The sequence below is a fragment of the Pelophylax lessonae genome (genome assembly GCF_965119305.1).
Source record: "Pelophylax lessonae genome assembly, chromosome: 1".
Lineage (NCBI taxonomy): Eukaryota > Metazoa > Chordata > Amphibia > Anura > Ranidae > Pelophylax > Pelophylax lessonae.
In genome coordinates, this window is record NC_138768.1 from 98891198 (window position 1) to 98917031 (window position 25834).

Here is a 25834-nt window from a genome sequence, read left to right on the forward strand (position 1 = left end):
CAATTCCGCGGTCGTGCGACCCTGTACCTTAATAAAAAAGATGTCCTTTTTTTCCCACAAATAGAGCTTTTTTTTGGTGGTATTTGATTTCCTGTGCGATTTTTATTTATTGCGCTTTAAAAAAAAAAAAAAAAAAAATGGTGATAAATCTGAAAAAAATAAAATAATATATTTACTTTCTGCTATACAACATTCCCAAAAAAAAAAAAACTTTTTTTTTTGTGCAAACGTTATTACAAACTAGGGGAAATATTTAGGTAATTTTTATTTTTATTTACTAGTAATGGCGGCGATCTGCGAACTGCGACATTGCAGCAGACAGATCGCAGCCCTAACTGACATTTTTTACACTTTTTGGGGGGGTGGGGGGTGGGGGACCATTGACCTTACTACAGTAATCAGTGCTAAAAATATGCATGGTTACTGTAATAATGACACTGTCAGGGAAGGGGTTAACTCAGGGGCGATCAAAGGGCTAAATATATGCCTAGGGGGTGTTTTCTAACTGTGGGTGGGATGGGCTTGTGGAATCAACACAGAGACCTGTGATCCTAATGAGGAACACAGGAGCTCCGGGTTCATTCCAGAGAGAACAATGGTCTGCTGTGTTTACAATGGCAGACCATCATTCTCTCTCCACGGGGAGCGATCGCGGTTACCTGGCGGCCCCGTGGATTGGCTTCACGTAGATCAGCGAGTGGTCGGTAGTTAAATAATCCTATATTGGATTGTCAAATGTAACGATGGTTTGTATTGCTGTTACTATGCTGATGTTATAAATGAGAGTGCATGCTGTGACCAACTTTCAGAATTCTCTGCCTGGAGGATGTGCAAAATTCAGAAACAGAGACAACCAATCACATCTCAGTGACATCAGTCTGGCTGCTGGAGTCCTTGCACTGTACACATCATTCATTTCCCCAGTAAGCCAGGCCAGAACTCTCTCTAGGAATCTTATTATACAATATGATTACAGGTTTGGCCAAAGAGAAGAACGAGGAAGAGTTCAGCAGCAAAAAGACACAAAGGAGCAATAAATGAATACCTAAACTCCCACCATATGTGACACTATACTAGAACTAAAAAACATTTTATTTTTTTACTTTTTTTTTTTAGATATGGATAGTAATGAAAGGTTCTTGCAACCTGTGGTTGCAGGAAAAAAAAAAAAATGTGCTGTGTATGTGCGTTTTTTTTTTTTTTTTTTTAAGTTTTGAATAGAGTGGAGAGGGATTAGCACTACTGTCAGGTTTTTGTTGCTGTGTCCTCATTGGGGAGATCACCCCCCTCTCTCTCTCTCTATGTCATGTTTACCATTATCACAGAAAGGGAAAGGAATCCCACATTTTTGGTTGTCACCAGTACAGCAATAGAGGAAAAATCTTCCAATCGTGATGCTAGTTCTGGTGCCAACTAGGGATTCCCCCACTTTGGAAGGATTTCCCCTCACTTCCTGATTTTTGGCAGTGAAGGGAAATCTCCCCAATGGGAGGCAGATGGCAGGGGTTAAAGCCCTCCTTACTCCATCTGAAATGAAAGCAAGTTTTGCTTTTAGCTCTACTTTAACCACTTAAAGCGGAGTTCCACCCAAAAGTGGAACTTCTGCTCATTTGCTTCCTCCCCCCCCCCCCTCCGGTGCCATATTTGGCACCTTTCAGGGGGGAAACGGGTACCTATTTGACAGGTACCCTTCCCCACTTCCGGGAGACAACGCTGCGGCACGGCGCTATCCCTCGGAATTTTGGCCCCCCTCCTCCTTCCCCCGCCGCCAAGCCAATCCCAATGGGCAGCGTGCTTCGCGCATGAGGGACCCGCCCGTGAAGCCGTAAGGCTTCATTGCCGGGTTTCCTCACCGGCAATGGTGACAGCAGCACCCAACAGCCGATGGAAACATTGGCTGCAGTGCCGACATCGCTGGACTCCAGGACAGGTAAGTGTCCTAATATTACATGTCAGAAGCTACAGTATGTGTACAGTATGTGTAGCTGCTGACTTAATTTTTGGAGGGGGAGGCTGGAACACCGCTTTAAGGACCGGAAGGTTTTACCCTCTTAATGACCAGGCCATTTTTCCAATACAGCAATGCGTTACTTTAACTGACAATTGTGCAATCGTGAAATGCTGTACCCAAATAAAATTGATGTCCTTTTTTTCCCACAAATAGAGCTTTCTTTTGGTGGTATTTGATCATTCCCAATAAAAAAATTGTTTTTAAAAAAAGATGTAATTTTTATCAATTTTAGGCCAATATGTGTTCTGCTACATATTTTTGGTTTAAAAAAAAAATCCCAATAAGTGTATATTGATTGGTTTGCGCAAAAGTTATGTCTACAAACTAGGGGAAAGATTTGTCGTCATTTTTTTTTACTAGTAATGGCGGCGATCAGCAATTTTTAGTGAGACTGAGACATTGCGGAGGACAGATCATGAACCTAACTGCCATTTTTGACACTTTTGGGGGGGATCAGTGACATTGCTACAGTAATCAGTGCTAAAAATATGCACGGTTACTGTACTAATGACACTGGCAAGGAAAGGGGTTAACACCAGGGGTGATCAAAGGGTTAAATGTGTGCCTAGGGGATGCTTTCTAACTGTGTGGGGAATGGTCTCACTGGATGAACACAGAGACCTGTGTTCCTAAATGGGATGAAAACAGGATCTCTGTGTTCATAACTGACAGAACAGCGTCCTGCTGTGTTTACATCATCGTTCTTTCTCCATGGGGAGCCATCGCAGGGTTTGTAGAAAAAGAAATGGGTTGCACTCCATCATGGTTGCTTGAATTTATTGAAGTATCGTCATGCCAAACATCCAGACAGGAACAGTTAACGTTTCACACAGGTCTCTGTGCTTGTTCACAACAAACCTACAGCAGGACACAGACTCTTAAAGGGTGCCCAGCAGACATCGCGGCTGCCAGACCCACTAACTGCGACACAAAGTGACGTACATGTACGTTGTTTCACGTAACAGAGCCGACCTACCGCAGTATATCTATGGCGGCTGGTCGGCAAGTGGTTAAAGTTGAACTTTAATCAGATCATAGTTACATAGTTAGGCTCCTTTCACAGTATCCGTCCGTTGGACGGATTCCGTTTTTCTCAGCGGGGGATCGAGCCGCCGATCCCCCGCTGAGCAGCAGGATGACAGCTGTGTCTCTGTGCTGTGTGCGGAGACACAGCTGTCAGTTCCCCATGCATCTCTATGGGGGAAATCGGATGGGAACGGACCGTCGGTCCGTTCTCATCCGATCCGCTGGACGGATGGAAAATAGGGTTTCCATCCCTCCAGATTTGACGGATCGGATCCGATGCCCCATAGGAATGCATAGGGGGACCGTTCAGATCTGCCAAAAAAAAAACGGACAGGCGGATCTAAACGGTCCGCCTGTGTGAAAGGCCCCTTAGGGCTCTTTCACACGGTCCGCCTCCGTAGGCGGATCCGTGCTGCTCAGCGGGGATCGATCCGCGATCCCCGCTGAGCCGGCGGATGACAGCTCAGTCTCCGCTTGCAGTGCGGAGAGAGAGGTGTCAGAGCCCCCACTGCTCTCTATTGGGAATCGGATGAGAGCGGACCGCCTGTCCGATCCGATCCCCAGGACGGATGGAAAATAGGGTTTCCATCCGTCCAGATTTCACGGACAGGATCGGATGCGGATGGCAGCGGACATGTCCCCGCTAACATCCGCTGCCCCATAGGGATGCATGGGGCATCCGATCAGATCCGCCTAAAAAACTGACAGGCGAATCTGATCGGACCGCCCGTGTGAAAGAGCCCTTCAGGAAAAAAGGATACAAGTCCATCTAGTTTGGGGGGTCAGCAACCCATAGATCACAATCTACCAGTGGATCACAGACAGGTGACTGGAAGATCGCGGTCTGGGCTTGCTGACCCGCCATTCCAGAGCATCAGAGTGCAATGCAGAGGGACCACTTGTAAAGTTGGAGGTGTAGTAGGGAGCAAGAGCCACATAACCCGATTCCTCCTCTGTAGTGCTGGCTCCTGTCCCATGAGGAGTGATACCAACTGTACCCCACCTCTTTCCTAAGTAGCGTTCTCCAGAGTGGTGCCAGCAAGAAAGAAGAGGTCTTCAGGTCAGTGTGACCCAATACACTGGGCATTATAGTATAGGGCTGACACTGGCACTGGTTTACCCACATTGCAGGTGCAGGGCCACATACCTGCAGGTTTGCTGCGCTTAGTCATAGACTTCTATTATATCCTGCGGGTTTGGTGAACCACCTGATTTAAACCCATGATTGTCATGCAATGCACACAAATGCTGCGCGGTAGTACAGCAATTAAAGGTTTAAATCCGGTGTGAGGAGAGGACACTGTGCCCAGTGATCTTTGACTTCTCCCATGTTGTTCAGGTAGATCTCCTCCTCATTAAGGTTGCCAACCCCTCATCTATTTCAACCAAGAAAAAAGAAAAAAAAAATGAATAAATACATAAATAATCCACACAATCCTATATCCTCAGCTGATCCAGAGGAAGGCAAAAAAAAAAACACAGCAAAGTATGATCCAATTTGCTCCAGCAGGGGAAAAGTTCCTTCCCGATCCCCCAAGAGGCAATCAGATATTCCCTGGATCAACTTTACCTATAAATATTAGTACCCACTTATATTATATACACCCAGGAAAGATTTCAGGCAATCTACTGAGCCAGCCAGAACCTGGCTCTGGAAGGAGTCTTTTCCACACTCTTACTGTGAAGAAACCTTTCTATATTTTCAGTATTTCCATATTTAGAGACGAAGCTGCTTTTCCTCTAGACGTGAAATAAATTCTGATAGATTACTTTATACTGGCCTGTTAGCTATCTAAAACATTAAAAATAAGTGCCTATACGGTCTATAATCCAGTATTGCAATGTCTCACCCTGCTCTGCACATGCTCAGTTGCTCTCTATTCTCAGCACTGTGCCTAAAATCGAAGCCACAAGAGGGTGATCAGCTGACAGCTTTAAGATTTACTGTTGCTTAGGGGAAAGAAAGCAACCGGAATGACACAGACTGTACTGAGGAAACAAAAAAAACACACACATTTTGGTAGCATAATATTAATCTGAAGTGTATGTGTTTTTTGTTAATGAACATTAATTGTTATCAAACTTTATGGGTAAAGTTCCACTTTAAGAAACTAAAAGTATACCCAGTGGGATAGTGGCCAACAGCAGTCAAAAACGTTCTTGCAGGCCACGTGTACATCTAGAAATGTTGCTTTATAGCAGTGGTCTCTAAACTGGCCTGGGGGCCAGATGCCACCCTTTCCTTGCTTTTATCTGGCTTTTGGGGCCATAATTCCCTCACTGACACCAATGATGGGGCACTATTCCTCCCACTAATACCAATGACACCAACAATGAGGCCCAACGACACCAACCACAGGGGCCCAGTTCTTCCCAACGACACCAACCCCGGGGGCCCAGTTCTTGCCAACGACACCAACCCCGGGGGCCCACTTCTTGCCAACGACACCAAACACGGAGCCCAATTCTTCCCAGCGACACCAAACACAGTGCCCAATTCTTCCCAGCGACACCAACCACGGGGGCCAAATTCTTCCCAGCGACACCAACCACGGGGGCCAAATTCTTCCCAGCGACACCAACCACGGGGGCCAAATTCTTCCCAGCGACACCAACCACGGGGGCCAAATTCTTCCCAGCGACACCAACCACGGGGGCCAAATTCTTCCCAGTGACCCCAACAATGGGGCCAAATTCTTCCCAGTGACCCCAACAATGGGACCAAATTCTTCCCAGTGACCCCAACAATGGGACCAAATTCTTCCCAGTGACCCCAACAATGGGGCCAAATTCTTCCCAGTGACCCCAACAATGGGGCCAAATTCTTCCCAGTGACCCCAACAATGGGGCCAAATTCTTCCCAGTGACCCCAACAATGGGGCCAAATTCTTCCCAGTGACCCCAACAATGGGGCCAAATTCTTCCCAGTGACCCCAACAATGGGCCCAATTCTTCCCAGTGACCCCTACAATGGGCCCAATTCTTCCCAGTGACCCCTACAATGGGCCCAATTCTTCCCAGTGACCCCTACAATGGGCCCAATTCTTCCCAGTGACCCCAACAATGGGCCCAATTCTTCCTACTGAAACAAACGATGGGGCACAAATTTTTTCTTCACCGATGTCGGGACCTTCTTTGCTCACAATGACCACATTCTGGCCCTTTGTTTAGAAAGTTTGGAGACCCCTGCTTATTTCTGCTCATCAGTGTATGGTAGTGCTAGTTTTTTTATGGCTTCTGGAGTGACCATAAGTGTAATGTCAGAAAGCTCCTATCACAGTGGCACCTCTAAGGGACGGGTGACACCAGAACACAGTATGGAAAAGCAGGTTCCATGTGAGTTTTCTGCACCGAGATCAAAACACACTACGGGGCTCTGTGCATCATCCTAGCAAAGCACACATACATAATGTGATTAGATAGAAATGGAATAGTCATTTATGTTCTCCTAGGGGAAATGAGCTGAGCCTGCGAGGTACATAAGGGTGTATGGTAAATGTGTATGCTGTACTTGGCAATTAGAACGTTGGGTACCTGGATGGTATATTTATAGATCTGGGTTTGGATTTATTGCTATATCAAGACTTATAAATGTGTGGACTTTTTAACAAGTCGTTTTAAATAAAGAGTATTAGGCCCCTTTCATACGATCGGACCGATTGGATCCACCTGTTTTTTTTTTTTTCACCTGTTGGTTTTTTAGGCAGACCCAACCGGGCCACCCATTCTCCCCTATGGGGAGGTGGATGTCTGCTGAGACCCGTCTGACATCCGATCCGACAAGATCTACTGACAACAGACGGATGGCGATACATTCACCATCTGTCCAGTGGGTCGGATCGGATGAAAAAAAGGACAGGCAGTTTGTTTTCATCCAATCTCCCCATAGAGGAGAGCGGGGATCTGCCTCTGCACAGTGAATGGAGATGGACCTTTCATCCGCCTGCTCAGCGGGGATCAACAGAGCGATCCCCCTATGAGCTAGCGGAGTCTGTGAAAACGGATCGGCCCCGTGTGAAGGGGGCCTTATAAGGCAAAAAAAAAAAAAAACACTGCCTCTGCAATCTGCTGTGGGGCCAATACATTGTTAATGGCAGTGCATTCGCAGGCACCAGATCGCAAGATACTGCAGTACGATGCGATTTGGTGCAAGCTCTACTTTGTGTGGATTCCGGTGTGATTTCAATCCAATCAAATAAATGGGGAAAAAAAAATAAAAAAAATCGCACTGCAAGGGAATGCACAGGAGTCACAAGAACACGCACCGCCTTCCTGTGCGATTTGGTGTGGTCCAGCCCAGAAGAGAAAGCTGTGGAAAATCTTGGAGAATGTGACCGAAGTGTCCCAGCCACAATAGATCTGAGGGGACACGAATCCTACACATGGGACCGCAGACATAAAGAATAAAAACAACGCTCAGTTTTCCATACGTGAGATAGTCAGCCGGCTAAAACACCATACACAGCGATCGTTTTATTTTGTGATATGCAGCACAACGCAATGTAACCAAAAAAGAACCGGAACTATTACATGTTATATGCCATGCTTCCTATATAACAGAACGCACCTATCACCGGAGGCCATGAGGAACCAAAAACCCGCTACAATGACGGCTCAGTATAGCTCTGCCTCCCCCAGGAATAACAACCACATACACAGATGAAGGAAATACAAAAAGGAGCTGTTTAATCATTTCTGTCCACCCAGTCCTGACATTTACACAGCTCTGCCACACAGCACAGCCCTATCTGACAAGGCAGGAGACCTGGTTTATTTTCCTGCTGCAGTTATGAAAAGTCATCTGTGACAGTAAAATGAGCAGCATAAGGGTGACGAGTTCTGCATGTTCCGTGTCAAAATTCAGCATACACGACTGGCTCCCAGTGCTGTTTCTCTCTCCCAATCTGAGCTTTGCTGTACAGGGACTGCGAAAGGCCGGGTTAAATCCAGGACCTTACATTGCTTGTATTTAAAGTGTGTGCAGTCAACCAGAATTTTTTTCCCCATTGATTTGGATTGAATAGGGAAGGGTTAAACCCTTGCCAGTTTATTTATTTTTTTCTGTCTGTGCCCCTTCGCTGAGATTTTACCTCACTTCCTGTTGTAAAGACAGAACAGGAAATCTAAGGAAAAAATAATTATTAGATCCTCCGAGGGTTCATTCACAGGGCTGTACAGCGCACAGGTCAGGGCACTTCTGTGGTGGGTAGGTCCAGGTGTTACTGATCAGCCATAAACAGGAGGTCTGTACAGATCAATGACAGGCTGTGTGCATGTGATCAGCACAGATCAATGACAGGCTCTGTGTCTGTGTGCATGTGATCAGCCATAGACAGGAGGTCTGTACAGATCAATGACAGGCTCTGTGTCTGTGTGATCAGCCATAGACAGGAAGTCTGTACAGATCAATGACAGGCTGTGTGCATGTGATCAGCACAGATCAATGACAGGCTCTGTGTCTGTGTGCATGTGATCAGCCATAGACAGGAGGTCTGTACAGATCAATGACAGGATCTGTGTCTGTGTGATCAGCCATAGACAGGAGGTCTGTACAGATCAATGACAGACTCTGTGTGCATGTGATCAGCCATAGACAGGAGGTCTGTACAGATCAATGACAGGCTCTGTGTGCATGTGATCAGCCATAGACAGGAGGTCTGTGCAGATCAATGACAGGCTCTGTGTCTGTGTGATCAGCCATAGACAGGAGGTCTGTACAGATCAATGACAGGCTCTGTGTCTGTGTCTATGTGATCAGCCATAGACAGGAGGTCTGTACAGATCAATGACAGGATCTGTGTGCATGTGATCAGCCATAGACAGGAGGTCTGTACAGATCAATGACAGGATCTGTGTGCATGTGATCAGCCATGGACAGGAGGTCTGTACAGATCAATGACAGGCTGTGTGCATGTGATCAGCCATGGACAGGAGGTCTGTACAGATCAATGACAGGCAACATTGCCCATGTGATCTCCAAAGAAGCCATCACCTGTGGTTGGGGACAGATGAGCAGTCCTGGATGCAAAGTCTTAATCCACAGACAGATACTTACCTGTCCTCAACCACAGGTGATGGCTCCCTGGGAGATCACATGGGCAATGTTGCCGGTCATTGATCTGTACAGACCTCCTGTCTATGGCTGATCACATGCACAGAGCCTGTCATTGATCTGTACAGACCTCCTGTCTATGGCTGATCACAAAGGCTCACCATACATGTTACAATCTGAACATACCAATTTACCAAAACGACCCAATATGAGGACCTACCTACGCTATCCAATCACTTTGTATTCAACCAGACAGGCCCTTGGGCTACATAGTTGTTGGTAGATCTACAATCAGATTGGGACGTACCATGTGTGGGGAGCTTACGTTCACAACTGCCCATAGTCTGGAGTGATTCGCTGTGGAGAGTGCAGCTAAGCCAATCCCATCACCTCTGAAATTCCTGGGTTTTTGTTTTTTCTCTCCCCATTGGGACTCAGGCTTGGTGCACATTGCTGTGACTTGAGAGTTTAAAGTCACATGACAAGTCGCACCCCATTAACTGCAAATGAAACGGTCTAATCAGTGCGACTCAAGACTCAAGTCGCAGTGATTTAGAAGATGGTTCCTGCACTACTTTGGGGCAACTTCATCGCAACTTGCATTGCCTTCGGTCAATGAAGTCGCAAGCAAGCCACAATGACGTAACGCAGGATGTCGGCTGTCAGATCACGTGTAAATGTAAACCGGCACGAATGTTCCTCAATGTTTTGCTCGCAGTTGGGACCCCACTGACTTGGACGGCCCAGTTTGGCTAGGGGTGTTGTCTGGTGGGTGGTAAAACCTCAACCTTCCATCATTACCACCCATGTGAAAGAGGAGAAACACCCGGCCATACCCACTGCAGGGATACGCTGAACGGTGCGATGTACAGCCATGCGAATGAGGATTTACACATTGCCATGGTAACAGGTGTCCACACTGGATGATTCCCCTCACATCTTCTTCTGGTGACAAGTTGTAGATTTCCCATCACTTCCTGTTTTGGGGACAACAATCACACCAGGAAGCATCTTATAAGCAGGGACACAGACATACAAGACAAGCATCTGACAGGGGTTCTAATCCTTCATGACTAAATCCAATAGTAAATAAATAAATAAGGCATGCAGTACAGGATCCCCATCACAGAGAAAACATCTGGGAGCCCTGGGAAACCACATCAACAGGAGGGAGATCCCCAGCACTGGGAAGGACCCCCAGCATTGAGAGACCCCCCCTGAGATCCCCAGCACTGAGAGGGACCCCCTGACATCCCCAGCACTGAAAGGGACCCCCCCCGACATCCCCAGCACTGAAAGGGACCCCCCCCCTGACATCCCCAGCACTGAAAGGGACCCCCCCTGACATCCCCAGCACTGAGAGGGACCCCCCCTGACATCCCCAGTACTGAGAAGGACCCCCTGACATCCCCAGCACTGAAAGGGACCCCCCCTGACATCCCCAGCACTGAGAGGGACCCCCTGACACCCCAGCACTGAGAAGGACCCCCCTGACATCCCCAGCACTGAGAGGGACCCCCTGACACCCCAGCACTGAGAGGGACCCCCTGACACCCCAGCACTGAGAGGGACCCCCTGACATCCCCAGCACTGAGAGGGACCCCCCTGACATCCCCAGCACTGAGAGGGACCCCCCTGACATCCCCAGCACTGAGAGGGACCCCCTGACACCCCAGCACTGAGAGGGACCCCCTGACACCCCCAGCACTGAGAGGGACCCCCTGACACCCCCAGCACTGAGAGGGACCCCCTGACACCCCCAGCACTGAGAGGGACCCCCTGACATCCCCAGCACTGAGAGGGACCCCCCTGACATCCCCAGCACTGAGAGGGACCCCCCTGACATCCCCAGCACTGAGAGGGACCCCCTGACACCCCCAGCACTGAGAGGGACCCCCCTGACACCTCAAGCACTGAGAGGGACCCCCCTGACACCCCTAGCACTGAGAGGGACCCCCCTGACATCCCCAGCACTGTGAGGGACCCCCCTGACATCCCCAGCACTGAGAGGGACCCCCCTGACACCCCCAGCACTGACAGGGACCCCCCTGACACCTCAAGCACTGACAGGGACCCCCCTGACACCCCCAGCACTGAGAGAGACCCCCCCCCATCTCTCAGGTCATACATGGCTGTGAAGTCTGAGGATGAGTGGCTAGGACAGTGATGTAATGACAGGTAAGGCCACACAGGCTGGAGATCATAGAGTACACATACACACACTGACACACACACCTGTGACCTGGGCTGCATTGGAAGGACTCCTCCATGCTATGGGAGTCTATGGGTCCTCCTCCTCTGCAGCCATTATACAGGGTCCCCGGGGGTGACAGGACACCTACCATGTAATCCATGGACTCATGCAGTGTGTGGCTGAGCCGTGCTCCCGGGTCTTCCTCCACTGGCGATCCTTCTCTAATAATCACACTGCAAATTGCTGCTGGAACTCTCCCCTCTCTGCTCTTCCTTCTCCTCCCACCTCCCTCCCTGAGTGCCACTTCGACACACCCACCTGGGCGTACCCTGCTCACTCAAGCCCTCCCATCCGGCTATACGGCGCTAATGAGCTGGCCCCGCCTTGAATATTACCAACAATCACGCCCAAAGCACAGGCTCCACCCCCTACTGTGGGAAAGTACTCTTCCTCGTCACATGACAGAGCACGTGGTTTGCTGTCTAATGTTTAACCCCTTGCTGCCCGCAGCCCCTTGTCCATAGTGAATGTGCAGAGTGTCAGATGGAGAGGGAGAAGAGCTCCGTGTCACTGAGGTCACCTGTGTGTGTGAGGGGGTTGTCTTCTATAGATTTACATAGGGGAGCCATCTTTATTTATTATACTGATATTCAAAGGGTTTCAGCAGCTCATTTAACCCCTTGTCTGCATGGACAATGTTTCCCTTGTTTTACACACATGATAAAATCTGTATTTTTTACTAGAAATTACTGTAACCCCCAAAAATATACATTTTCTGAAAGCAGAGGCCCTGGAGAATAAAACGGTGGTTGTTACAATTCTTTTTATATCACACGATATTCGTACAGTTTTTTATCAAACACAAAACTTTATTATTATTTTCCCACAAATAGAGCTTTCTTTAGGTGGTATTTAATCACCACTGGGTTTTTTATTTTTTGCTAGCTTCTGTCAGAAAATTTTGTAAATAAGTAATTTTTTTTCTTTACTGATGTGCGCTGATGAGGCGGCACTGATGGGCACTGATAGGCTGCACTGATGGGCAGCACTGATAGGTGGCACTGATGGGCAATGGTAGGCGGCACTTATGGGCAATAATAGGTGGCACGGAGAGGCAACGCTGTTGGGCCTTGATAGGCCGCACTGATGAGCACTAATAGGTGGCACTGATAGGCAGCACTTATGGGCAAAGATAAGTGGCACGGATATGCAGCACGGATAGGCAGCACTGATAGACAGCACTGATAGGTGGCACTTATAGGCAATGATAGGTGGCAAGGATAGGTGGCACTGATGGGCACTAATAAGTGGCACTGATGGGCTAGACTAGTGATGGCGAACCTTGGCACTCCAGATTTTTTGGAACTACATTTCCCATGATGCTCAACTACACTGCAGAGTGCATGAGCATCATGGGAAATGTATTTCCAAAACATCTGGGGTGCCAAGGTTCGCCATCACTGGGCTAGACTGATTAGTAAATATTGATGGGCACTGAAAAGCAGCACTGATGGACACAGAATGGACTCACTGATGGGTACAAATTGGCATCACTGATGAGCACAGATTGGTGTCACTGATGGGCACAGACTGGCATTACTGCTGGGGCTGCACTATTCAGGGCACTGATAATCAGTGCCCTGATTATTTTTACAGGTCTCCCCTGTGAGGAGATGCCGCTTATTGAATTGGACACAGCCGATTACATGGGTAAAGAACCGCGTCATCAAATCTTTACCGAGTTTGGGGTCATGCTGTGTCCCAGGGACACAGCGCCCCTGCGGTGAGACTAGGCGACGTCATATGACCTTGGCCAAGAAAAAGAAGGGATCCCGTACACCATCATTTTGTCTATACGGCAGGCAGGAGGCAGTGAGGGTCTTTACAAGTCATCAGTTTAAAGGTAAATGTGAAATAAGGTCCTGGAATGACCTCTCCCATCCTGACATTCGACACGATACTTCCTATGTGCTGCGCAACTGATGTTTATACACGTGCTTACCCTAGCCTGCCCTTTTTATATTGATGGGGTTGCTTTAAATTTTACTTTTTCTTTTATACAATCCTTTTTTTACACTTTATTTATTTCATTATTTTACTTTATTGCCATCACAAGGAGCTAACAAGGCCTCTGTGTGATTAGCATGGGCAGGTGACAGGTACTCTTTATGGAGACATTGAGCTTCTATCAGTAAGTAGGGACCTGTTTGGGGGGTAGCATGACAAGCAGGGCCGGACTGGGAATAAAAACCAGCCCTGGAAATAATTTCATACCAGCCCCATAGCATTATTATACTGACCCAACAGCAAAGCGTCATTATTTTCCTGTTCCTAAAAGGGAAAACCATGCATTTTAAAGCACATGTGAAGCGTGTATTATATGTAGATAAGACAGATATGAAATCACATAGGGTGTAATGGTGAATCCTGCAGACTCTGATGTAAAGGGGAACCCAAGGAACTCTGGAAATGTGACCAGAGACCACCTTCCACAGAAAGAAGGGGGGGTTACTGATATAAGGGGGGCCTTTATATTAGTGCCCCCTTACGTTACTGTATTCACTTCCCCCTTCCGTCACTGACCCCTACTCAGACTGGTCTGAGGGAGCTGTCACTGACCTCCTCTCAGGTGCACCGTGAAGGGCTCAGTCAGTTTGCTCCAGCTTGTTGGCTCTGGGTTTATCCTATAGTCTTCTCTCCACAGTCTACATACATCTGACTTCTCCCATGACCCCCATCCCGGCGGCACTCCCACTCCTGACTCCTCTCCAGACTCCCCCTCAGAGACTGCAGACATGATAAAAGACAAGAGATGGTCATAGGCTGTGCGGACATGGTACAGGAGATGTCAGAGGTTGCAGACATGGTACAGGAGATGTCAGATGCTGTAGACATAGTACAGGAGATGTCAGAGGATGTGCGGACATGGTACAGGAGATGTCAGAGGATGTGCGGACATGGTACAGGAGATGTCAGAGGCTGTGCGGACATGGTACAGGAGATGTCAGAGGCTGTGCGGACATGGTACAGGAGATGTCAGAGGCAGTGCGGACATGGTACAGGAGATGTCAGGGGCTGTACGGACATGGTACAGGAGATGTCAGAGGCTGTGCGGACATGGTACAGGAGATGTTAGGGGCTGTGCGGACATGGTACAGGAGATGTCAGGGGCTGTGCGGACATGGTACAGGAGATGTCAGGGGCTGTACGGACATGGTGTAGGAGATGTCAGAGGCTGTGTGGACATGGTACAGGAGATGTCAGAGGCTGTGCGGACATGGTACAGGAGATGTCAGGGGCTGTACGGACATGGTACAGGAGATGTCAGAGGCTGTGCGGACATGGTACAGGAGATGTCAGAGGCTGTGCGGACATGGTACAGGAGATGTCAGAGGCTGTGTGGACATGGTAAAGGAGATGTCAGAGGCTGTGCGGACATGGTACAGGACATGTCAGAGGCTGTGCGGACATGGTACAGGACATGTCAGAGGCTGTGCGGACATGGTACAGGAGATGTCAGGGGCTGTGCGGACATTGTACAGGAGATGTCAGAGGATGTGCAGACATGGTACAGGAGATGTCTTAGGCTGTGCGGACATGGTACAGGAGATGTCTTAGGCTGTGCGGACATGGTACAGGAGATGTCAGAGGCTGTGCGGACATGGTACAGGAGATGTCAGGGGCTGTGCGGACATGGTACAGGACATGTCAGAGGCAGTGCGGACATGGTACAGGAGATGTCAGGGGCTGTGTGGACATGGTACAGGAGATGTCAGAGGCTGTGCGGACATGGTACAGGACATGTCAGAGGCTGTGCGGACATGGTACAGGAGATGTCAGAGGCTGTGCGGACATGGTACAGGAGATGGCTGTGTGTACATGGTACAGGAGATGTCAGAGGCTGTGGAGGGGTCCCTGGTGTAGAAAGGCGCGCGCCACCACCCCGACCAAGATTAGTGCCTTCCTATAAAAATGACACCGCCCAGTGCCATTACGTCACTACTGGCCTTCCCTAGCCTAGCTGCAGCCATATACTATACGGGTGCCACCAGGGCTGGTGGAAAGATTTTTGACACCCTAGGCAACCCCCCCCCCAGCTAGGAAGGTTACTTTACATTAATGACATTAAGGACATTAATGCACTGCAGAGATCCTGGGAAAAAACAGCCTATCAATGCAGCCTATCAGTGCCTATCAGGGCCCATCAGTTCCGCCTCATGAAAGCTGAGAATTGGCCTGGGCAGGAAGGGGGTTTAAGTGCCCAGTAGGCAAGTGGTTAAAAAAAAAAGCTGTTTAGCTAGGGAAATTACTTAAAGTGGAACTAAAGGCTTTAAACATACCTGTGCAACGGACCTGCACCTGTGTCGGCATCCTCTTGTGAGTGCTGGTCTTTGGGCTTTTTCATTGGCGCATGTGCAGGGTGCATCCTCCCAGCGCTCAGAGACCGGCCCAGAGCTGTAAGCGGGGCTGCGCATGTGCAACTTCCTGATGACACACATATTGCGAAATGCATAGCACAGCCGCCCCTTGTTCATTTGGGCAGTGTAGTTCTGGGAGTTTATACATATCTGGCTTTATACCTGCCTCTTGTCACATGTTGGGTGACAGTGTTACTATTTAAGCTGACCTGAGTAGCTGGTAAAATTTTAGGCACCTGGCATGGCCAATTGCTCTGTTATATCATGTGCATCATTATCTCTGTTACTTAAGTCCTGTTTACATCATTGCCCTCTTGTTACACTGTGTAAATATTACTAGGCATCAATATACTAAAGCCTGGTACACACTATTAGTTTTTATTTATTTTTTTCATTGAACCCAGTAGAGCTAAAGGAAAAAAGAAAATCTGAAAGCTCCGTAGCAGCCAATGTACTAACAATGCAATGTTAGTACAGCAATCTCCCCCGCTGTGCTATTGTGTTCTGACAGGAGGATGGCCCCCCGCCAAAAAGCTTCAGTCAGCCCTCTTATCCATTGGCTGAGAACGCTGAGCAGGAGGCAGTCAGCAAACATTTTTTAATCATGCCCCATCAACAGAAGCCGGTCGGCTTCTGTGGGACCAGCTGCAGTACACATGGGCCTAATGTGGGCCGGTTTCTATTGAACCAACCGATGCTGCCCGACATTCAGCCTGCGTGTACTAGGCTTAATTTTGCCTTTGATTGATTTGGTGTCTACTTCTTTAAAACCTCCCTGGCGGTATGATTCTGTCAGGAATTATATACCAAAAGCGGTACAATTCTTTTCATGGAAATTTGGCGTTATGTATTATAGGCCTACAATTCTTAGTAATTACTGACTTAAACCTGACCAAAACAAGAGTCTAGTAGACATCCCAGATGTGATAAATTTGAAACACAAACGCATGAATTATAATCGAATCAATAATATAATTTTATTATATAATATATAATATATATAATAAAATTATATTATTGATTAGATTATAATTCATGCATTATATATTATATATATATATATATGTGTGTGTGTGTGTGTGTGTGTATATATATATATATATGCAATATATAACGCATGAATTATAATTGAATCAATAATATAATTTTATATATATATATATATATATATATATATATATATATATATATATATATACATATATATATATATATATATATATATACAGTGGGTACGGAAAGTATTCAGACCCCCTTAAATTTTTCACTCTTTGTTATATTGCAGCCATTTGCTAAAATCATTTAAGTTCATTCTTCTTCCTCATAAATGTACACATAGCACCCCATACTGACAGAAAAACACAGAATTGTTGACATTGTTGCAGATTTATTAAAAAAGAAAAACTAAAATATCACATGGTCCTAAGTATTCAGACCCTTTGCTCAGTATTTAGTAGAAGCCCCCTTTTGATCTAATACAGCCAGGAGTCTTTTTGGGAAAGATGCAACAAGTCTTTCACACCTGGATTTGGGGATCCTCTGCCATTCCTCCTTGCAGATCCTCTCCAGTTCTGTCAGGTTGGATGGTAAACGTTGGTGGACAGCCATTTTTAGGTCTCTCCAGAGATGCTCAATTGGGTTTAAGTCAGGGCTCTGGCTGGGCCATTCAAGAACAGTCACGGAGTTGTTGTGAAGCCACTCCTTCATTATTTTAGCTGTGTGCTTAGGGTCATTGTCTTGTTGGAAGGTAAACCTTCGGCCCAGTCTGAGGTCCAGAGCACTCTGGAGAAGGTTTTTGTCCAGGATATCCCTGTACTTGGCCGCATTCATCTTTCCCTCGATTGCAACCAGTCGTCCTGTCCCTGCAGCTGAAAAACACCCCCACAGCATGATGCTTCCACCACCATGCTTCACTGTTGGGACTGTATTGGACAGGTGATGAGCAGTGCCTGGTTTTCTCCACACATACCGCTTAGAATTGAGGCCAAAAAGTTCTATTTTGGTCTCATCAGACCAGAGAATCTTATTTCTCACCATCTTGGAGTCCTTCAGGTGTTTTTTAGCAAACTCCATGCGTGCTTTCATGTGTCTTACACTGAGGAGAGGCTTCCGTCGGGCCACTCTGCCATAAAGCCCCGACTGGTGGAGGGCTGCAGTGATGTTTGACTTTCTACAACTTTCTCCCATCTCCTGACTGCATCTCTGGAGCTCAGCCACAGTGATCTTTGGGTTCTTCTTTACCTCTCTCACCAAGGCTCTTCTTCCCCCCCCCCCCCCCCCGATAGCTCAGTTTGGCCGGACGGCCATCTCTATGAACGGTTCTGGTCGTCCCAAACGTCTTCCATTTGAGGATTATGGAGGCCACTGTGCTCTTAGGAACCTTAAGTGCAGCAGAAATCTTTTTGTAACCTTGGCCAGATCTGTGCCTTGCCACAATTCTGTCTCTGAGCTCTTCAGGCAGTTCCTTTGACCTCATGATTCTCATTTGCTCTGACATGCATTGTGATCTGGAAGGTCTTATATAGACAGGTGTGTGGCTTTCCTAATCAAGTCCAATCAGTATAATCAAACACAGCTGGACTCAAATGAAGGTGTAGAACCATCTCAAGGATGATCAGAAGAAATGGAAAGCACCTGAGTTAAATATATGAGTGTCACAGCAAAGGGTCTGAATACTAAGGACCATGTGATATTTCAGTTTTTCTTTTTTAATAAATCTGCAACAATGTCAACAATTCTGTGTTTTTCTGTCAGTATGGGGTTCTATGTGTACATTCATGAGGAAGAAGAATGAACTTAAATGATTTTAGCAAATGGCTGCAATATAACAAAGAGTGAAAAATTTAAGGGGGTCTGAATACTTTCCGTACCTACTGTATATGTGTGTGTGTGTGCATATATATATATATATATATATATATATACATATATACACATATATATATATATATATATATATGCATATATATATATATATACCGGTGTATATATATATATATATATATATATATATATATATATATATAATATAAAATGTGTTATGTGTTTGTGTTTTGTGCAACGTTTTTTTTTTTTTTTAATTTCCCTCCCTAGTTCCGCTCCCATGCAGCATTGCTGCTGCAGGGAACGGAACTAGGAAGTCATCACACCGACGGAAGACGGAGGAGCGGCGGGACTCTCGGCTGGCGATCTCAGCAATGAGAGATCATCGCTGGATCACCAGGAGAAGGTAAGAGAACACCGCTGCGCTCTCTGCACATCCACCCCGAGCGTGACTCGGGGTTACCGCTCCTGATAGAAAAAATCAACCCCTAGTCACGCTCGGGATCACCGCCAAGGAGGTTAAAATATCATTATCCCTGAGTGGTTTACTATCAGTGATTTTTTTTGTTATACATGGCATGGGTGTACTCATCTGGGTTTGTCAGGGAGGCTGAGGATCTTGAGAAGGTTGAGGCCAGCATCAGAGGACCCATCTCAACAAGCAGCTCCTTCAGGGGTAGCGCTACAATGGTAACTACACATCGAATAAAAGCTAAAATCCCGGCTTCCTTGACTGTAAAGGACAGGAATGTTTAGTTCCGCTTTACCTGTTTCCCACATTCGCGGCATGCCCTCAACAATAGGTGTCACACATACTAGTGTGCTTATGTCAGCTCTCAACCAAACATGTCAAAAGGCTGATATAATAACTGATCTCAAGCACAGCGCGATGGAAACTGCAAATTAAACAGAGGCTAAGGTGGCAGAAAGGATAGGAGGGGTTAGTTTTGCTTTACTCCCCCAAAACCTAATATATTTTCTGACAGAGACCCTGTAGAATAAAACAATGGTTGTTGCAATTTTTTATGTCCCATGACATAACAATTTGTTTATCATATAAAAGTACACTAGGGCTTAACAGACCCAGCATGTGTGTGGGTCGGCCCGGCGTAGAGTAGCCAAGTTAACCACTTGCCGACTGCCTGCAGAAAATGTACATGATTCAGCCTGTTTGGGGTTAGGGGTGCGCTGCACCGGACACATATAGCGGATTACAATTACTGGTAACTAGGTATCATGTGATCGGTCATAGCGATCACATGATACCACTAAAAACAAACTGTCCTTAATGGATTTCCATTTATGAACAGATTGCTTACAGTTGTGATCTGTGATTGGGCTACAGCAATCACATGGTACCTGGCTCCCTGTACCATGTGTATGGCTGTGACCAATCACAGATCACAACCATAAGCAAGTTGTTCATGAATGTTAACCCATTTACAAGAGCTAAAATTATTGCTTAAACAGTGATCATCACGGTATAAGCAATAACAGTGTAAAAAGAAAAATCCTGATCAACCCCCCCAGATTAGTACAGTGTCACTTTAGTGACACTGAACTACTATGATGACAGGATGTACAAAAAAAAAAAAATAGTGAAAAAAGAAAAAGAAATGTTTAAAGAATGTTGATAAAAAATTGTTTAAAAAGCCAGTATCCCTAATCACTGCCACACCAGTCATAGGAAAATGCTGTATTGCACTAGTGACAGTATGTCAAGAAAATTGTAAAAAAAATATTATTTAATTTCCTTATTTCCAAAAAGTTGTGACAACAAATTACAACTTCAAAAAATGCACCATGCCTTGTATTAAAGACTTGAGACTGTCTACTTTCTAAAAAGGGTAATTTAGTGGGTATTTGTACAGTCCTGGAATTTTAAGGGCCTCAAGAAATGAGATAGGCGGTCAGTACATAAATATTGATCAATTTTCAAATATATATACCATAGTGTGTAGACGCTGTGACTTTCACACAAACCAAATAATATATATATATTTATAGGGATTTTTTTTTTCCAAAGACATGTAGCAGAATACATTTTGGCCTAAATTTATGAGCAAATTAGATTTTTTTGGATATGTTTTGCAACATTTGGTCTTTTTTTATTTATATAGAAAAAAAAAAGAAAAAACTCAGTGGTGAACAAATATGACCTAGAAAGTTCTATTGATGTGATGTCAGAAGCCCCATCCCTTGTCTATTAAAGTACTGTCAAAGCCGAAGATCTGGCATAAGGCAGGTGGCCTCTTAGGAGTTTTTTTATTTTTTTCTATATTTCAGGTCCTGGCGGTCATTGTGATTGACAATAGATTTACATCGAGGGACACTATTTTTCTTCTTTTTAATAAAGGACTTGTCAAAAACAGTTTCCTGTGGTTTTACATTTTTTACACTTGTTTGGTGAATGAGTATGGGTACCATATACTCGATAACCATTCACATAGAGGGGGGGGGGGCCCTTGTTAAAGGGGGCTTCCAGATTCCGATAAGCCCCCCACCTGCAGACCCCCACAACCATACTCCAGGGTTGTCGGGAAGAGGCCCTTGTCCCCATCAACATGGACACAAGATGCTTTGGGGGCATCCCAAAGCACCCTTCCCATGTCGAGGGCAAGCTGCCTGGTATGGTTCAGGAGGGCCTTTCCTGGCCTGCCAGGCTTCATGCTCAGATAAGGGTCTGGTATTGATTTTGGGGGGGACCCCACGCCGTTTTGTTTTAAATTTTGGCGTGGCATTCCTCTTAAAATCTATACCAGTTCCAAAGGGCCTGGTATGGATTTGGGGGGGGGGGGGGGGGGCCCACACCGTTTTTTTTTTTTTTTTTAATTATGGCGTGGAGTTCCCCTTAAAATCTGTACCAATTTTGGGGGGGACCCCACGCTGTTTTTTTTTTTTTTTTTTTGCCATAGGGTTCCCCTTAACCACTTAGATACAGGGCACTTTCACCCTCTTCCTGCCTAGACCAATTTTAAGCTTTCAGTGGTCATTGGCGTTTATGGGAAATCTTGGTCTGCTTGGCATGGCACTGCTCGCGAACCATAAGTGACAGGGGCACCAAACTTGGGGAGCACTGAGAGAGGACCCAGGACTACAACATATCTATACATTATAAAAGTGGGGTATGTCTGTACACTATACTGACTGCACTAAATTTACTGAACACACTATCCACTTACTACCTGCTTTACCTCAATTGTCACACACTGTACATGGCTGGCGTGTAACCAGCAGCCTTATATAGGGTGGGGCGTAGACTTAGCCCCTGAGCCATGATTTTGCCTGCCTTTGGCCAATCATGACTCTCACAGTACATTGTGCTGTGATTGGCCAAAGCATACAGGTCAGGTGCATGCTTTGGCCAATAAATAAACTGCAACAGCGCAGTGCAATATGGGGCTCTGATTGGCAGACGAACTTCCCGCCGAGTGCCCCATTTGTTTGTGTGTTCAGCGTTACGTTCGACTCAAACACAGGGCCTATCCCTAGTGTATAGTGTTGTATGACCACGCAATTGCCAACACAGTACTTAATAGCAAAAAATGCCCTGGTCAGAAGAGGAAAAACCTTCCGGCGTTCAAGTGGTTAAGAAGTCAATACAAATAAGGGGTTACAAGAGAAGTTTGGAATCAAAAAAAAAAACCTTCATGCTCACCTAGATGGCTGCAGCATCAATCCAATGAGATCACTCAGTTCTCGGGCTTCAATTAGCAGAGAGCTATGACTGTCAATCTCTGGCTCTCTGCTCTGCCCCTCCAGAACTCACTGGAGCACTGGGCTGTGCAGGGGGTGGGAGCACCTGACTCAGGCTCTCACTGGTGCACTGAGAGGGTGGGTCAGCTGCCGGTCACGCATCTGAGTGGATCCTGAAATTATTGTCAGGATCCCTGCAAAGCCTGCAGCGACTCTGGATATCAGTGCTTTGTAGGGTGTACAGCAGTATCGACTACTCTTTCCCTCCTTGTACTGGAACCTCCCCCAACACCCCCAAAGGGGTTCCTCTCTTTATTCTGTTTACTCGAAATGCATCCTAAAACTCAGCAGGCTACTGATACTTATTAGCACTGCCCCAAACAAGATGGCCATGGAAGGTCACAGGGGGTTGCAGCGGCCAATCAGACAGCCGCTCCCCTGGTGACACTTATGGAGGCAGCAGAGGAATATCATTCTCCTAAAACTCTACTCCATCCCCAAGGCAGCAAGACGCCACCTGCTCGGTAGAGTAGCAAGTACACCAGCCAACAGCCATACCCAATATCTCTTGTGCAACCATACTTGTTTTCATTCATTGCATTTGTATGACGTGTGCAGGAGTCTTTACATTTCATTATTATATTATTTGTAAAATGTTTAACAAAAAATAACAAAATATTGCATGTATGGTGGCTGTATTCCTGTTCTTTTTTAGGATTTTTGCCTTTATTTTTACCTGATGATCCTGCCAGTAACACACTTCCTGCATAAGGATGACAACGTTCACTGTACTGTATCTATAGAAGAGAAGCGTTGTCACCCTAATGCCTAGTACACACGATATGAATATCGGAGGAAAAATACTGCTTTCAAAATGATCATCTGATAATCTGATCATTAGTACACAGTTTTCAAAAGCCGATCATGACAGTTCATGAGAAAATTTTCAAAGAGACAAACATGAAAATTTTCCTCGTATTTTAACAGAAAGAAAGATTTTCATGGAATTAGTACTGGATTTGAAACAAATTGTGTGGCCAAGACCACGCATGCTCAGAAGTGAAAGAATACATTACAATACATTAAATCACTTCCGAAGTTGTATTCTGTCGTACAAGACTTTTTGTAACTTTAGTAACCTATTGGTTTTCAATATGAGACCAGCATGTAAAAAAAAAAACAGATGATTATTCGTCCCATATTCTTATCTTTTGTACTAAGCATTACACACAAAGTGTATTCAGAATACCTCTCCATAACATGATACCTGGTACACACAATCAGATTATCTGACAAATGATCGTCCATTTTATTTTATTTTTTGCATGCTAATCTTATATCAAAAATAAAAGAGGTTTTTAAAGTTACGAAAATTCTCATAGGTCAGAATAAAAATTTGGAAGTGATGTATTGTATTTATGTAGCACAGTTCCCAGCCGTTGTGCTGGATATGGGTCCGCCTGGGTTACCGCTAGAAACAACAGCACATTTAAGCATGTTTCTCCAAGTGTGAGCACTGACACAATGACCAGTCCAGTATCTTTGGGTTTTTTATATTTTTTGAGAACTTGGATGGGAGAAGGGAATGAGTGGGATACTCCTTTGGCTCAACTATTCACAAATTGCTAGGGACAATTGAAAAATGCCATTTGGCACTGGCTTGACGCTGGCTGGATGCCGGTCAACGCCGATTAACGCTGGTTAACGCTGAACTGACTTTTGACTGCTTTCCTGAATGAAGAAGTCCTCTTTAAGCTCCCTTAAGCACTCCTTGCTGAGGTAGCTACATGTATACTCTGCTGCACTGCTGAACACTCCAGGGCCCACAGCGGCACCCCCTTTCTCTGTCTTATCTTCAGGGCTTAGACACTGGCACCCCCTTTCTCTAAGCCTTCTCCACAGGTTAGCTGGCTCCCGGATCCCTCTGACCTTCTGGAGTGGCCCCCTCTCCTAGGCAGACCCCTGGGCGGTTTCGAGTACTCACTACACTGTTTTCCCTGAAAATTCTGCCCAGCAGCTCCACTCAGTCCACAGCACTCTGGATCCCTCTCTGCAGCCCAGCTCAACCTTCGTCCTCTAGGCCGACTGCCCAGGACACCCTCACTTGCTGTAACAGGAGGAGAGAAAGCCATCACCCTCCTCCTGGGACTCTGCTTCCTGCCAAAGATGCCCTGTCACATGCTCCCCTCAGACTTATAACTCATCCCAGGGTGCATTGCAGCAAACTCCACCCACTGAGACAGCCATAAGCCCTGGTGTGCTATTGGCTAGGTTTCCTCCACTGTCCAATAAGAGCCCTCATTGGAAACAGTGGGAAGACTCCCCAGACTCAACAGGTCACACCTGGAAACATGTGACAGCCTAACTAAATGATCAGGCCCTTATATGCAGACAGGGCCACCTATATGCTTTTTATAGCACCTACCTAGGAGGGTGCTACATCTCTATTGCATTTTTGGATGACCACTGTCCTGATTAAACGAAAATCGTACAATTTGGTATTGTACGAGAAAGATTTTCGCGTATGTCCCTTCGGATAATTTAGGATGAACTGTCGTGATCGGCTCTTGAAAGATGTGTACTAACGATCAGAATATCGCTTTGATATCAGTATTTTTCGTATGATTTTCTGATCATGTGTACGAGCCTTTAGCCCTGGTTCACACTGCCACGACTTGTCTTGTGTCCTGAGAGTACAAAGTCGCATGACAAGTTGCGTCCTTTTAACTGCAATGGAACCATTCTAATCAGTGCGACTCAAGTCGATCCGACTTAGAAAAAGGTTCCTGCAGTACTTTTGGTGAGACTTTGGCAAGACTTGAATCGACTTCTGTTAAAGAAGTCATATGCAAGCAGCGGTGAAGTCGCGCTGGGATGTCGGATTCAAAGTCGCTGCGGCAGTGTGAGCTGCCCCCGGGCTTAGGGTGGTGTTTTCTGTGGTTCGCAGGGAGAGCTCTGAGTAGGCTGATAACAATGTTTGAGATTTCAGTGGAGCTTTGTCAGCTCACTACTAGAAGATAAGAGCTTACTGGATTTTTAGCAAGATCAACACATGTTGTATGATTCTCCTGCAGGAGAACATAGCTGGTAAAACAACATGGCTGCCACATCTGTGAGAGAATCCTTTGTTTCTGTGGGATTGATGAGCCACCCAGGTACCCATAAACCCCTGACCAGCCAGCATTCCAATGCCTATTTGGTATTTGCCACCATTGCCAGACCAGATCTTGCTGCTTCCCTTCATTTGTCTTGGTCTGCCACTCTCAAGCAGACTATATTGTACTTGGGAGTCATCTAGTAGTGTACGAAGGACATCAATCAAGCTAAAACTATGGGTTTGTAAGCCAATCACTCCCTAAGACAAGGGCACAGAAGCAGTTTCTCTCCAACATATAGACTTTGAAAGTATAAATAATACATAAACCTTTGAGAAAGATAGCCGTGAGAGATATGCATTAATGTTTAACAGAATTTTACAATTTCTGAAGTGCTGGCTGAGTACCATCATTTTATTCAGGTCACAGCATACGTATAAAAACATCGGTAGCATTGCATGTAGAAAATGCAGCTATGTTATTATTTACCTAGTAGATTTCTTAGCAACTTGCCACAAT

At 46.1% G+C, this 25834-nt stretch overlaps 2 protein-coding genes across 3 annotated transcripts in view; one reads left to right on the top strand and one right to left on the bottom strand.

Annotated features, from left to right (window-relative positions):
- The window catches only part of ARL15 (ARF like GTPase 15), a 450682-nt gene extending 439122 nt beyond the window's left edge, over positions 1-11560 (bottom strand). The window contains exon 1 of one of the 2 annotated variants that reach the window (XM_082259991.1): positions 11432-11560. In XM_082259991.1, coding sequence (XP_082116117.1) covers positions 11432-11443 — 12 coding nt within the window. In that variant the 5' untranslated portion in view covers positions 11444-11560. The remainder of the gene's footprint in view (positions 1-11431) is intronic. The other variant, XM_082259990.1, reaches the window with a different exon arrangement.
- LOC309544756 (E3 SUMO-protein ligase ZBED1-like) overlaps positions 1-25834 on the top strand; it is a gene marked incomplete at both ends in the record, with an annotated part of 838422 nt that overhangs the window by 502487 nt on the left and 310101 nt on the right. The gene's annotated exons all lie outside the window — the stretch shown is intronic.